This window comes from Eublepharis macularius, chromosome 1 (assembly GCF_028583425.1).
Source record: "Eublepharis macularius isolate TG4126 chromosome 1, MPM_Emac_v1.0, whole genome shotgun sequence".
Classification (NCBI taxonomy): domain Eukaryota; kingdom Metazoa; phylum Chordata; class Lepidosauria; order Squamata; family Eublepharidae; genus Eublepharis; species Eublepharis macularius.
This window is the reverse complement of record NC_072790.1, coordinates 228,688,208-228,703,230: the sequence shown is the minus strand read 5'-3', so window position 1 is coordinate 228,703,230 and position 15,023 is coordinate 228,688,208. Positions and strand designations below refer to the sequence as shown.

General features: G+C 44.6%; 1 protein-coding gene across 2 annotated transcripts; it reads right to left on the bottom strand.

The window, feature by feature from the left end:
- Positions 1 to 953: 953 nt before the first annotated feature.
- On the bottom strand, positions 954 to 13,462 carry TMEM79 (transmembrane protein 79). 2 transcript variants are annotated; one of them, XM_054991199.1, is made up of 4 exons: positions 13,191 to 13,462; positions 7,218 to 8,181; positions 3,791 to 4,004; positions 954 to 2,770 (listed from the first exon to the last, which is right to left on the bottom strand). In XM_054991199.1, exons 2-4 carry the CDS (start codon positions 7,954 to 7,956, stop codon positions 2,554 to 2,556), a joined length of 1,170 nt encoding a protein of 389 aa, XP_054847174.1. In that variant the 5' UTR covers positions 7,957 to 8,181; positions 13,191 to 13,462; the 3' UTR covers positions 954 to 2,553. The 2 variants fall into 2 exon arrangements, with proteins under 2 accessions (XP_054847174.1, XP_054847163.1); XM_054991188.1 differs by having other exon boundaries at positions 13,342 to 13,462.
- Between the last annotated feature and the right edge of the window lie 1,561 nt (positions 13,463 to 15,023).

Below are 15,023 nucleotides of genomic sequence, written 5' to 3'. Positions count from 1 at the left end.
CACATCACCAGCTGACTTATGTTGCTTGAAGGAAACATAATTAATAATAGTTGGTTGTTGTGGGTTTTCCGGGCTGTATTGCCGTGGTCTTGGCATTGTAGTTCCTGACGTTTCGCCAGCAGCTGTGGCTGGCATCTTCAGAGGTGTAGCACCAAAAGACAGAGATCTCTCAGTGCTACACCTCTGAAGACGCCAGCCACAGCTGCTGGCGAAACGTCAGGAACTACAATGCCAAGACCACGGCAAGACAGCCCGGAAAACCCACAACAACCATTGTTCTCCGGCCGTGAAAGCCTTCGACAATACATAATTAATAATAACTGCTCTTCTAGAGAGATTTATGTCTCACTCAGAGCAATGAACTGTCAGTGTTGTTGTTATCCCCACAATACAGCTGGGGAGCTGGGGCTGAGAGGAGTGGCAGACCCAAGGCCCCCTGCTGAGCTCAGGGCAGTAGTGGGATTCGAACCAGAAGAGTGCTGATTTGCAGCCCAGCCACTATACTACAGTGGCTCATGTGCTTGAAACTCAAAAAACTGCCAGGTTTATTTTAGAGGGGCTGTGGTGGTTCAAGCTGCCTTCAGACTGTAATATCTTGCCTGGAAACTATCCAGCTGTCTTAATCCACCTGGTCAAATTAGACAGATGTCCATGGGGGGAGTATTCTTGCAGGATGTATGGGTGTGTTATACTTATTTTTTATTGGAAATGGAATCTGTGGGTGAGAAGAACCCTCCCATCTTTCTGCCTAAATCAGAGTGATTTGAGGAAAGAGGCAGGGTTTAACAATCTAGTTCTCAAATATTTTTTAAAAAATGAGACCCCCGCCATCCCAGATACACAGGTAGATATATTTCTATATTTTTATCTCACTTGCATTAGGAGTAGGGAGTGGTGTTAGCCAGCAGCTGTCTCTCTCCTCACCACACCTTGCATAACTGAGAATCAGGAACTACAAATTATACTTTTATTCTCCTTTTCAGCCAGAATTAAATCCCAAACCAGTGCACATAAATTAAAAAAGATACATGACAGTAAAATTCAGTACAAATGTTCTTGGAGAAGGGATTTGCGGTTGTAATCAGATCCAGTTGTGGCGGAGGGTGGCCAGCCAGTGATCAGCTGTTCCTCTGATGCCCTCATCAAGAACAATCGGTTGGTGAAGAGGGGCTTGCAGCAATAGCCAGTCAGCTAGCATACAAAGGTGTTCCCTCTTTCCAGACTGAAACAGAGGAAAAGAAGCCATCCCACTGTGGACCTCCACCCACCCCAGCCCAGGAAACGTAGACTCAAAAGGAACTGTATGACAAAATATTAACCTGAATATAACAAAATGTGCCATCTGATGCTACTGTGTCTCTGTGGACAGAGAACTGTATTTATCCCCATTTTCTTACGGCAAGAGAGGTTTTTGTGGTGCAGGAGGCAATGGCTGTTCTCTGACTAAGGTTATTCTTGCAAAGGTTAGCTGGTGTTCGAGCAAGCCACTCCATTAAATTAAAGTGGTCTGTCAGAGCCAGCAACCGAAATAAGACAAGATCCATCTGCCTTTATGTGATCTTGAGCAGTAGTGGAAAGGAAACCGTACTGGGACGAGTTGACAAATGGTCTAACTTAGCAGAAAAGGGACTGTTTTCTTTATAACCTAGTAAATTAAGTTTGTGTTGAGTAGGTCTAGGTGCTTGTCCCTGGCTTCTGCCAGAAATACCCTTTTCCCAGATTCAAAAATCTCAGAGGCAATGAAATCCAACCACTATTTCACCATGATTCTGATGCCGTTTGCAGTGTGTTGGAATGTTGTTCCCATCCGAATATTCACAGAGGTGAAATGTGTCTAGTTTTCACATTTTACTGAGCCTTGGTGTTATGGGACTACCATATTTCAGCCTTACAGGCAGGCCAGAAGTGCTGCCTAAAGGAACATTGCTTGCTAGGGTTGCCAACTCTGGGATTTGAGAGGTCTGCAGGGGGAGGGCCGAGTGTTCAGTAGGCATGTGATATCATAGAGCCTGTGCTCTAAAGCTGCCATTTCCTCCTCAGATACTAATCTCTGTAGGCCGGAGATAGCTTGGAATTCTGGGAGAATTCCAGGCCCTACCTTGAAGTCAGTAACTCTAGTCTCCCCCCGCCCCTCATTTTTAAGGACAGTTGTATGTGGCTCACCCCATTACTGTCAACCATTTTAAGAAAGCAAGGCTCCCTAGACAGACTGTTTCACATTTCCGTTGTGGAGCTTACCTGTTTTAAGGCACAGCCTGAGTATAACCTTGAGGTAAACTCTAGCGATTAAGATTTTTCTTGTTACTGGTGTAGCTTAGCCTGCACCTTTGACCAAATTAATGCTCGTGAGGAAGTACTTCACCCATTTCAACCCATCAGTCATTCACGCAGTAGAACATGAGCATCTTCTTGTAATATTTCTGTACGCTTCATGACTAGTTCAAGGCCTCTGGCCTAAAGCTTTAGGCAACACAACCATCAAGGATTGCTGTTGGGTTTCCCTTGTTTCAGACTTATTCCTTCCCCATCTGTCTCATCTCTGCCAATTTCTCTTCAACCCCAGTATCTAGGCTTGGAGGCTGACAACTGCTTTTCCTTCTCCAGTGATGTTTCTGCACTGCCGTCTCCTATGGCGAACATATTATCTGGATCCAAGAGAAACATGCTGTAGAGGTTGAACAGGAGCATGGCAACAAGAGGAAGGAATGTCAAGCCGAAGCCAAATCCTCGGAAAGAACGGCCCATGGCATAGGCCAGCCAGTAGAGGAGCCTGGGAGAAAAAACAGCGAGGATAGAGAGATGGTCAAAAGATGACAGAGCACTCCATAATGGGTCTTTCCTCTAAAAGGAACTTTAAGTCATTTTAGCAATACCTCAGCAGGGTGTGGGGAGGAGTGGGGTTAAGCAGACAAGTAATTTTGAGGGAGCAAAGGAGTGACAAAGACCACTAATGGGGGAGCAAGAATTTTGCTACATACATTAAAAATACATTCATGGAGGTAAATAACATTATAATCTTAACTATAGGACCCCAGTATCCATGAGGAACAAAAAGGCAGTGGGAAATATTTGAAGGAACAGACATTACCCCCTGGAGTTTTGGTCTTTGTGGAAGGAAGTGTCTTTATGGATACTTCTATCTGCCAAATACTATGTCGCTTTGTAGCCTGTGCCAGCAGCTTGGCCATTCTGGTGTTTCTCCAGAGATAAATAGACCCAGTTTGTGGGAAGTGTTTTTTCTTTGTGAAAGAGAACAAAATACAAACTCTCTTACCTCCCCGCCCCCCATCCCCAATTTGTGGAATTATCAGAGAACATCTGCTTTCTGAATATCTTTTGTTTATATAGCTACTAGATTTTTCTTTGGTTTCATGGACAGCTTCTTCACAACACCTCTTCTCAGCATGGTTTAATGGTTAGGGTTTCATGGTTAGAGTACTGGACTAAGAAACCCAGATTTCAACCCTCTTGCTGCTGAGAAAGTTCACTGGGTGACCTTAGGCCAGATGTTCTTTCTCAGCCTCACCTGTCTCATAGGGTTGCATTTGTGAGGAAAAAACAGAAGAGAGGAGAACAGTGTTGTAAGCCACTTTTGGGTCTTCACTGGGGAGAAAAGGCAGTATATAAATCAAATAACTAAACATTGGTTGCCTCTTGTAATGCACCAGAAATATCTCCCCCCTTTATCACATACATTTCCCCAGATGAAGCGAAACATTGGCCAACCAGTGAGAGTTTACTAAGACAGCCACACTTTTGGGGAAGATGCTGGCAAGAAAGCTGTTCTTACCGTGAAATAGCAAAGAGGGCTGTCAGCAGAGGGATGAGTTTAAGAGCTTCCTGAGGCAGGTAAGTGGAGAGAACTGCAATGTTGAAAAAGTACAGGATGAAGAGGTGGACCGACTGGGACACGTAATGGCGGTGGATCTCCACTTCCCGCCGCAGCTCTCCAAAGGGCTGTAGTGAGGAGAAGCAGAGGCGAGACACCCCATATACAACCATTCCTGGAGCAGAAAGGAAAGGCAGAGAGACAGCAAATCTGAACATCAAGACACAGTTTTTCTAGTAGACACGGGGACTAAGTATGTTCTGTGCTAAGGGAAAGCCAGCACCAGGAGCAATCCAAATCGCACACCAAGGCCCAAACTAGAGGGGATGACTTTTCATAAACTCAGTGTGGATTCCCCAACTGGGGTTACTATCAACCATGTGCAACACTTCCAGGAACTTATTTCCCAAGTGTACAGTGCAGTGTTTTGGAGCAGGACTGTATAACAGTGAAAAAGGGGCTTCAGGTTGTGGCACATAGTTTTCCCATCCTAAAACAGTCTGGGAGTACTATTTGACTTATTGGGGGGTAGTACATGTACTGTTTCAGATTAGAAAAACAGCACGAGTGGAGGCTAAAACCACCTCTCCCCTCCTGCCATGCTCCTATTCCCACTAGCATGATGGTCTGAAAGGCAGGGTGGAGGACCCACACCCAATTCATGAAAGACTGTAGTTTAGCTCTAAGGAAAGCTGGGATCTGGGACCTGCATAAATAATACAATATATCAGCTTTTCAGATATATTCCAAACTGTCTCAAGCTACCAGGCACAGCCCCAGTTTCCTGTTCCCTCTCCCTATTTGGGAATACCTTACTCATTTTTTAAATGCAAGTTCCTAGCTGTATCATTCTGTAGGGTTCAGCTCCTTTCCCAGTGACCCAGAAATGTCAGTCTCAGAGTGGGAAATAGATGTGGATATAGCACATATCTATGCTAGTGCCTGTGCGCAAAGACTGAGTGCTGTACAGCACACAGGTTTCCATGTCCCACACAGCAGTCACGGTGATATATTTCGACACATACTGAGTTACTGAAGAGAGACTCAAAGGCACAGAACAGAGATTAAACTTGCAGATCTGGATTCAAATCCCTATTTGGGTCAAGATGCTCATTAAATGATCTTGGTCCAATTATTTGCTTTCTCAGCTCGTCTTTGTATCTCACCCTTACCCCTCAAGTAGATGTAGCACAACTCTGTTTTTCTAGTATAGGTTTATTCCAAAGAACAACCCCCTTTCTTGGCTTTTAAATCTACCCAGTGTTTCCCGTGCCTTTTCAAACTCATATTCTGGCCTTCTGATAGACAATGGTGTTGAAGACTGTTAGTTTGAGTTTTCAGTTCTGCAGCTGTGTGGTAGAACCACGAAATGGTGCCTACCTGCCTGTGAGCTTCCTGGCACGGGGAAGTTGTAAATATAACCCTAGCCACCATCATTACCACAGCTTAATTTTTACAAGTTTAGATTAGGAAAGTGTTTTTTTAGTGCCTTTGACCATGTGGTATCAATGTGGGGGTTTCTGAGCATGTGCAGAATACTCCCCCTCCCCCCTGGTCAACACACATGTATCCACTACCATGGCTGTGCACTCACTCACATTATCTGTAGTGCCTTACACTGTATTTTTACTGCTTTGGGAGCCACACTTGGCTGGATAGCAAGTAATAAAGTATAATAATTTCTGAAGGATGGTAGCAATCAGTCCTGACACCTCTCTCCATTGCGGCATTACAGAGGTTGTGCAACACACCAATGTAATCAGTTTGGTTGTACATCCCCTAATTGGTTCATAAAAGCCAGCCAGTTAAACAACTTTACAGTAAGTGAGATCTCTAGTTGAGATACTTGGAATGCAACACCTGATATTCTTCCCTATTATCTTGGATCTTCTCAGCCTCATACTTTTCCAGAGGTTGTGAAACTAACACTCTACAAGCTCCTTGGAAAAAAAGGAGGCAGTGGCTACGGGTCATTGCCGGAAGCCTATTTCATTACAACATGTTGATTCCACACTTCCTGCAAGAAACTCAGAGTAGCAAATACAGTTCTCCTTCTTATGCTCATAATGCCCTGTAAGGTATATTAGGCTGGGAGTTAGTAAAAGTTATATGTACAGGGAAAAAAGCAGAACAGAAATATTTTAAACAAGTTAAATCAAAGTGACTTGGTTTCAGAGTAGAGTAGGAATTTCAGTCTTATCCTACTACTCATCCACACACTAGTACATTCTATATGTTCAGAGCATGTTCTCTAATCCATATCACACGCTGAAGATTTAAAAAGGGGACCTACCCTTAAAACAGAGCTCATATGTGTTTTTTCCTCTCTTATGGTGTGTGTCCTGCATCCACAGCCTTCACCATTTATTTGACACATGTACTAAACAGTATTCAAACACTGATTTTGGTCGTCTGGTCTTGTTCCTTCCCACAGTCTTTAAAGTGGACTGTCAACCTTCTAAGCTTTTCTTAAATGCAATTTCATATTTCCTCAATTCATTTTGTTGGGAAGGAAAATCCATTTTGTAAAATGGTTCTGAGGATGCTAGTAGGGGGAGATGGGGTGGTAATGTTGAAAACATTGGCCAATCAGTGCTGGGTAAAACCAGCTTTTGCTACAAACAGACAAAAACATGGCCGTTTCCAGATGGCTTACCTGCCTCCGGAACGTCGCGCCATCTTGCGGGGAAAACGCGAAATACCGCGTTTTCCCCGCAAGATGGCGCGACGTTCCAGGGGCAGGTAAGCCATCTGGAAACGGCCCAGGTTTTCCCAAAGCTCGCCCCTGTAGAGCAAGTGTACTTCCAAGGCTGTCGGACCTCAGATAATGTATGTTTCTAAACAACACAAGATTCTCAACAGGAACACAAAAATATCCTTTAAAAATACTAGTAGGAAGTTGGCATCACTTTAGAAGAACAGGCACTTCCTCCCTGCACAAATGCAAACTCTGGTGTTGGGCACAGAATTCAGCACTAAGAATCTCAGCTTCTCCCCATCCCCCATAAAAACAAGGTTCTAATTCTTATGAATACAAGAAGGAAAAAAAATAAAAATATCAGATGTGAAAGAGGGGATGAGCATGCGTGGGGCTTCACTGCTTTCCACATCCTCAGGACAAAAGATGAATATATAATGCGAAACAAATCTATGAAAATGTATTTGCACAAATAATGAGGACTGCAGATTACGGTTGGCTGTGAATGCATAAGTAGATGTAGCCTGGGATTCTCCCATCATGCTTTGCTCATGACCCCTTGCCTGAAGCCTCTAACTAGCTACTATTGGTAGACAGGATGCTAAGCTACTGACTGTGCTAGTAAATCCTTCCTTGCTTATAATAATATTTTTCTTGCTGAAGAGATATGAACCATAAAGTTCTGCTCACCTATAATGATTGGGAAAGTGGCAAACACCCCACAGCGAAGTGTGTAAACCAAACGGGCGCTCACAGTAGGCATTAGAGGTGCGTCAAAGGGCAAGAAGACATAGCCACCATAAATCAGGCAAGGGAAAATGATTGTGGCTCCAATCATGGAAGCCACAGCCTTAAGGCTGATAGAGTTGCAGTTGCGACACTGTAGGCACTGCAGCCTCTCAGACAATGATTTGGCTTGTTCTCCGTCATAGCTGGGCAAGTCATCAAAGTGTGCTGAATACCCGTGAACAATGAAGTTCTGTTTCTCAGAGTCGCCCTTCTCCTTTTCGCAGCGCACAATTTCCTCCTCGTATTCCTGTTGCTTCCTCTTCTTTGTGTCACCTGTTGGGGTGCGTTCGATGCAACAGGGGTCAATGGGGACGAAGACGTGAGCTGCCACTTCAGGCATCCCATTGCTACCCTCGTCATCCTCCCTGGTAGTGGGAGTTTTGGGGAAGGCTTCATCATCCATAACAGGCCGCTCTTTGGCATCTTCTCTGCTCCCCTCAGGACTAGGCCTCATGTCACTCTTGGACACACCAAGCACTGCAGTTTCACAAGTAGAACCGTGACAGGCATCACTCCATCGTAGGGTCGCTTCAGGATCCTCAGAATTGTGCTCCTGAGGATAGCTTTGTTTCAACTTGTCCTTCCCCAAAACCACCAACGCCACCTCTTCTGAAGGAATAATGGAAGCAGTGGCTGCCATTTTGGGTCTCCAATCCTTTCAGGGCTATTCCACTGTCGGGCAGACCCTTGTATGGCAAAGGTTTATCAAGCTAAATGTCCATGACTGTAATCTCTTTTCTTAACTCACGAACAATCGACTTCAGGAGAGCTAACTACCTCTGTGTAGATTTGGGGAGCACAGGTAGTAATCCGTGAAAATATTTAGGCTGCGGGCAATCTTATTTTCTCTGACGTAGTCCTTTTTCTACAAAGAAATGGAAAAACATTCATAAAGTATTACACACACGTATATGATGTAACAGACATTCTATAAATTAGGCCCGAGACAAGTCAAACTTGCCACTTGCAAGCAAATTGCAATGTCAATATTTTTAAGGGGCTTACAAAAGAATAAATAAAGGAGTTCTACTCCATGGTTAATCTTTAAGACAGAGACATCAAATGTCAATCTCAGAGTGGAAGCCACACAATCCTGTCTGGACTTTTCCTACTCCTGACTTCTATGGGATAGGAGTGGCCTCTGGCTACGGTACGGCTGTTGCTTGGGTAGAAACCAGAATCAAACTAACTTAACCAGACTGTTTCCTTCTTGGACTATTTCCAAGCTTGGAGGATGTTTATCCAGAAAATAATTTTTTTAGCCAAGCTAGCGCCAGCCAAGAGTTTCCTGCGCCTGTAACTTCTTCCCCAAATGTGGTACCAATCGCTCCCCTCCCTCTGCTTTTTCAAATCCTTCCTCAAAACTAATTTCTTTTGTAAAGATATTGACTTGGATCCAGACTCTCATTTCCACATGCAGAAGGGCCAGCACAGCACCATTTTCTTGCTTCCCCTCTCCTGCAGCATTTTGCTGGTGGGGCTTTCCAGGCTGCTTGGGGGAAGGGGAACATGGTGCTCTTCAAGCAGAAGTCCTGGTGCCTCTGCAAAAGTCAGTCTGGATCCAAGCCTCTGCCATTATTTCTCATGCCTCATCTCTGAGCTTGAAATTCCATTGCCACCAATATGTTATAAATAAAAATAAGATGTTTGCAATACTCCTTATACCAAAGATGGTTGCGCATGTCACCCTGAGCTCAGACACACTACTCATAGCTCTACTCTGCCTCCTGCATTAACTTATACTCTGCCATAGCTGGTCCTTTGTTGATTTAAGAGCCAAGATGGTGTTTGTTCAAGACTGATTAGAAAAGTACAATTGCCTGATAAGGTGCTACCACATTTCAAAGCAGACCTCAGCAACTGGAGGGTGTGAAATGGCAGCCAAGCTGCATCCACTCAAACAGAGATTTCACTTAACAGAGATGCTGGAAGCAATGAAACAATTTCCACACACCAGGTTTTAACAAAGCATCCCCCAAAGGCAAAATATAAAGAAAACAACATCAGTTTGCTAAGGATGAGTACCAAAAAACAGGAACTTTGCTTGGTAAATAAGGACAGTTGTAGCCTGTAAAGTACCTACCTTTACATGTGCTCATATTCATTTCACCTTACCCCTCTGGTATTCCCCCATATCAAAACTCGCACATTTTGGGGGCCAAGACCTGCCTTTTTTAACCCACAATCACCCTTGGGTTTCAGCGAGAAAGGCAGACCATAAAATAAATACATAAATAACACTTTTACAAAGCACTATACACATTCAAGTGGTTCTGCATAAATACTAAAGAATACAGATTTTGATGTATTGTCGAAGGCTTTCACGGCTGGAGAACGATGGTTGTTGGGGGTTTTCCGGGCTGTATTGCCGTGGTCTTGGCATTGTAGTCCCTGACGTTTCGCCAGCAGCTGTGGCTGGCATCTTCAGAGGTGTAGCACCAAAAGACAGAGATCTCTCAGTGCTACACCTCTGAAGACGCCAGCCACAGCTGCTGGCGAAACATCAGGAACTACAATGCCAAGACCACGGCAATACAGCTCGGAAAACCCACAACAATACAGATTTTGCTCCCTTTGTGCAGATGCAAACGCCTTTACAGCACACCAGTGTGTCACCATAGCTAACACTTACTATGGTTTGTGAATTCACTGGAAACTATGACTTGTAATTCTGGATTGCTGACAAATAAAACTGTTGTGTACTGCCTCAGCAAGACAAGGACGGCTCCCCTCAGTCAGCTGCCGGGCTCCAACCAGGCTCCACTCCCTCTTACCCCCCCCCCCAGTTGAGATTATCCTCATTCTCACGGTAGCTACAGGACTCGTGGTTGTTCTCACTGTGGTCCATCATCGTGACAACAAAAAGACTCACCAACAGCCACACATCTGCATTGTCAGAAGCCCTGCTGCAATCGGACACCTAGATGATGGTAATCATGGCGCCCTACCCTTTTTTGTTGTTGTTGACCATTTTGTCATTGGCTGCAGCAGTACATAGTGTTCCATGCACCTTCCCCGGGTGTTATACGGAAACATTCCTCGAGAAGATGGCATATCGCCAACAACTGTTTCTGCCATGTGGAATACAATATTTGGACCATTTAAGAAATCTACTATGGATGCTCCCTCAGATGCACCGAGTACAAAACGGGATTTCCAAAGATGCACAGATGAACTTGCCACCATTGAATTTCACTTTGATTCCAATTTTCTGAATTACAGATTTCATTGTTATAACCATCGCGACCTCCACTGTGCTTGCTCCTGTCTGTGGATTTGATGGATGCTGTGACATTTTTATGATTTTAAAATCTTCACATGAGAGAGCTTCGGGCAAAAAGAACAGGCAAGATGGAGATTCCCCTCATAGACTGTCTTCAGAATCTCAGTCCTGAAGCAGAGGAGGAGGCAGCAACACGTTTATCAGGAACATCTGACTCTGTTTGGCTCCTCTAATGAGGGGCTACCAGCTTCTGAGAAACCATGAGAATAAGCTGATATCAGACTAGCTTGTTTCTCTCATTTCCATATCATTGCTAAGTCACTACAGAAATGGCTGCATCGGGCCGTATTGAAGAATCTGATGTAAATCAACCAGTCTCTTGGGATTCCATTTGACATATTCATACTGTGGAAGGTCAATGCCTAGAAATTGTTGCCAATGTAGAGATAAATGGTCAGAAGTGTGAGGTGGAAGTCGACTCTGGGGCTAGATTCACCATAGGGTTACGAGGTCCCCTTAACCTCCCGGTGGGAGGGGGAAACCTGGCACTTACCTGGGTGATTTTCTTGCACATGCGCGAAGTGTGTGCACACTCCCAGCAGGTGCAATGACATCACTTCCGGAAGTGATGTCGTGCCCATGGAGAGCGCACTTACTGTTTCTTTCCTCCCGGGCCCATTCCCAGAGGTCTCCCCCCCCACTGCCAGCCAGGTGAGGGAGGGAGTGGGGGATCCTCACCCCCCACTGCCATGGGGACTGGCAGGCTTCATTCATCATCATAAACAGCAACACGTTTTCACAGCTATTCCAAGACCATTCTCCCAAATTACAGAGATGAAAATGTTGCCTTGGTGGCTACAGGAGAGAGATCGTTCAGATTCTTGGAAGCTGTGATGTAGATGTTTGCTAATGTCAGGCCGACATTACCTTTTTTGGTCACAAAAGTGAATTGTAAAAGCCTGCTGGGAATCAGTGTTCAAGGAGGGCATAGTATCTGTCCAGCAATACTGGTAGACCTAGCCTCCGAGTTCCCATGTGTATTCACTGAGGCATTAGGAGCTTACAAAGAGCCACCAATAATCTTCCAAATGGATCTACCTCCATCACCATATATTTTGTACAGGAAAAAAACAATGAAACACCCAGTTTCCCTAAACTTGAAGGTTTCTGTATTAACAGAAATTTTAACTAAGGCTGCTTCTTGTCTACTAGTCTCAGAGTAGGGTTCCCAGCCTCCAGGTGGTGGCTGGAGATCTCCCGGAATTACAACTAATCTCCAGGTGACAGAAATCAGTTCCCCTGGAGAAAATGGCAACTTTGGAGGGTGGACTCTATGGCATTCTACCCTGCTGAGGCCCCTCCCCTTCCCAAACCCCACCCTCTCCAGGCTCCACCCCCAAATCTCCCGGAATTTCCCGATCTGGACCTGGCAACCCTGGCTCAGGGTTATCCTGGCCTATTCTGAAGAGCTTCTTGACAGCTCCTGCACTCCTGCAGGCTTGTAACAGGGAAAGCGAAACTGCGTCCATCCTACCATACTGCTTGCACTAAGGCCTACTGGGATAGCCTCTTAAAGAGGCAATACACAAACACCATGCTCTGTCAATTCAAATATCACACCCAACAGAATGACAACTCTAGTCTTAACCATGGTTTGATACAGTAACTGAACTGAGCCATAATCCCAACAACAGCTTTGGAAGGTAGGTCAGTACTATCATCCCTTCGCTTTGGGCTAAGATCAGAAGAGCTTAAGACTGCTTAGTTCCTTCCAGAACAGAGATTCACACCAGGGACTTCCCAGTCTACAGGCTGTCCCGCATTGCTATGATGCTACTGCTGCAATCCTAAACACACTTTCCTGGAAGGAAGCCCCATAGAACAAAATGGGCCCTGCTTCTGAGTAGACGTACTTAGAATTGCTCCCTACAGCAGCAATATGGAGAACATAGGAGGGAAAATAATTTAGATCTAGGGAGAGAGAGGACTTCCACAGAGATGGGTAAACTAGAGAGAAAATGCTGGGCCTTCCCATTCCAAACTGTTAAACAACATTAGGATTTTCCAGTCATGAAAGACTGCTAAACAGAAAGTCGAGTGTGTTGCTTCATTCTTATTCTGGGACCCCCAACATTTGGGAGTGGGTCTGTTTCTACAGATAGAGGTGCTAGAGCTTAATCCGTGCCTGAAAATTGCCCACCTGAGACACGACCCGAGACTGTAAGGGCATTCTGTCATGCTTAGAAGGACCATTTTTTCCTTATTACTGAGCCCTGGCACTGAACACAAATTCCAGGGTTAAACCTTGACTTAACTTAAACCGCATTTTTTGGCACACAGTAAGCAGGATAATATTTCACAGATTATTACTAGGAGAATACTTAAACCGCAAGGGTAAGGGAAGACTAATCTGCTTCATTAGGGGGCACCTTGATCATTTTACGCTACTCTCACCCCTACTAAAAGTCCCACACACAGAAATCACAGCAGCCAGTGTAAAAGAGAAGGCAGTAACAGACCACAAAAAGGACACTGAAAAATGTTCCAATCCAGTTTAGAACAGGAGACAAATCATCTGGACAGAAACAAATTTGAAGGGGAAACAACAAAGAAGTACATAGAATTTTTTTTTTAAAGAAAAATTATCTTACCCTGCCTTGCCCCTCCCAGTGTCTGAAGAAGGGAGCTCTGACTCTCTGAAAATCTTGTTGGTCTCTAAGGTGCCACTGGATTCAAATCCTGCTGTTTCCCTTGTCCCTGTTACCTGCTTCACCCCAACCCACTTCCCCCTTTGCAACTCACTTTTCCACCTGGAGAAACAAAACGGGTCTTGCTCTGATCATTAGGAAGTAAATCCAGTTAATGAAGGACGGCTTCTTCTGGGAGCTGCAATTCTTTTACAATGCCTTGCCTCCGCTTTCCCTTGGACTTTCAAACCAGTCAAACCAGCCCAGGTGGGGCTGGAATTAAAGGGCAAGGGGGTTGGCTTGCTTGGCCCCACCCTCCAGGACTCTGAGTCGTCCAAAATGTTTTTTTAAAAACTACTCCAACGGAAAAATTTGGATGTGTTCACCCTCATACAGTAAACAATGCCTTTAAAAATTATTTATTTTAACAGAAGAACAAGTTTAGCAAGGTAGAAGACCAAGATACAACCCAAGGAAAGAATGAAAAATTATTACAACATTATAAAGGCCAACAATTATTATGGCATTCGCAGCCTGCAATTAAAGAGAACCACTTCCATGAAAGCCAAAAAGGGGAGGGAAAATGGATTTTTTAAAAAAATAGCAGCCAGAAACTCATTTGGTCTTTCAACATCCTACAATATGTTGTTTGGATATGCAAAAAAGGTGGGCCTTGTACGAACAAGCGAGTCATCCTTTAGGCTTGCGCAAAATAAATATACGTTTCGGAGAAGAAAGAGAGAGAGAAGGGAAACGACATCTTTTAAGGATAAGCTCAATCTCTCTATTTTTGTCTCTGGTAAATGACTGTCCCTATTTTTGGAAGCAATAGCAAACTATCTCTGTTTAGGGCTACTAAAGAGAAAAATAAATGCAATATACAGGAGGTGGAGTGAGTAAAGCCTACAGAAATGGGCTTTGACATTTGCATGTCTCCACTGGGCAAACACCTGCTGGCAGTCCCCATTCCCTGTTGGCAGTCAATGGAGTGGCACCCCGCCACACACACACACATATCACTTCCACCTGCATGTCCGGAAGTGATGTCACCGCATTGAGGGTTGCTCTAGCATTCATTGGAAGTTTTGGATAAATCCTAGAGCGTCCTGCAGTGCAGTGATGTCACTTCCAGTTACGCAGATGGAAGTGACTTCATGGTGTTGCACGATGAAGTCAGGGAAAGTCCCATCCCCACAAGACTCACAGGGGTTTCCAGCCCTTGATCGACAACCCTACCTGTGAACAATTCACTATTGTTCATTGATTGTTGACACACCTTGGCTGAAGAACACTTTCCTGGAGTAATATGAGGCTTACTTTGAAGTTGACTTGCTTGGGACTGCTTCCATAAAGAGCTATGCAGGTACTTCTCCTATCATCTCCTCCCATATATTCCTGTGTGCTGATTATGTTCTTCGGGCTGCCACCTGCCTGAGTGGGCATTAATCGATCTAGAAAAGCGTTATGTAAGTGCAGTTGTTGTTATACTTCTCCTTTTTATCTATATTAGGCCTGTACAACTTGTGAAGTATTAAGCCTAGTACTGCTTAATGCCATGAGGACCTGCTAGGTTCCAATAAGCTTCTTGTCTTTTTTTGCCTGACCCTGCAGCTTGATGAGTAAATAACTGCCTGCCCAAAAAATGGAATTGTAATGCTTTGAAAATATGCTCAGGGTAGAGTTCTGGAGAGCCTCCAGGGGGAAGCAAATGTAGAGCAGTTGCCAAGAACACCTCTCTGCACGTCTTCAGTGTTGTAATCAGCACATCCTCCAACATTTCAGAGATGCCAAGACCTC

Excerpts from the sequence above, each read along its gene's own strand:
- TMEM79 (XM_054991199.1), bottom strand. The coding sequence starts at position 7,956 with ATGGCAGCCACTGCTTCCATTATTCCTTCAGAAGAGGTGGCGTTGGTG. Across the intron at positions 4,005-7,217 it reads CACTTTCCCAATCATTATAG|GAATGGTTGTATATGGGGTG; the intron begins GTGAGCAGAACT and ends TTTCTGCTCCAG. Across the intron at positions 2,771-3,790 it reads GCCCTCTTTGCTATTTCACG|GCTCCTCTACTGGCTGGCCT; the intron begins GTAAGAACAGCT and ends TTTTTCTCCCAG.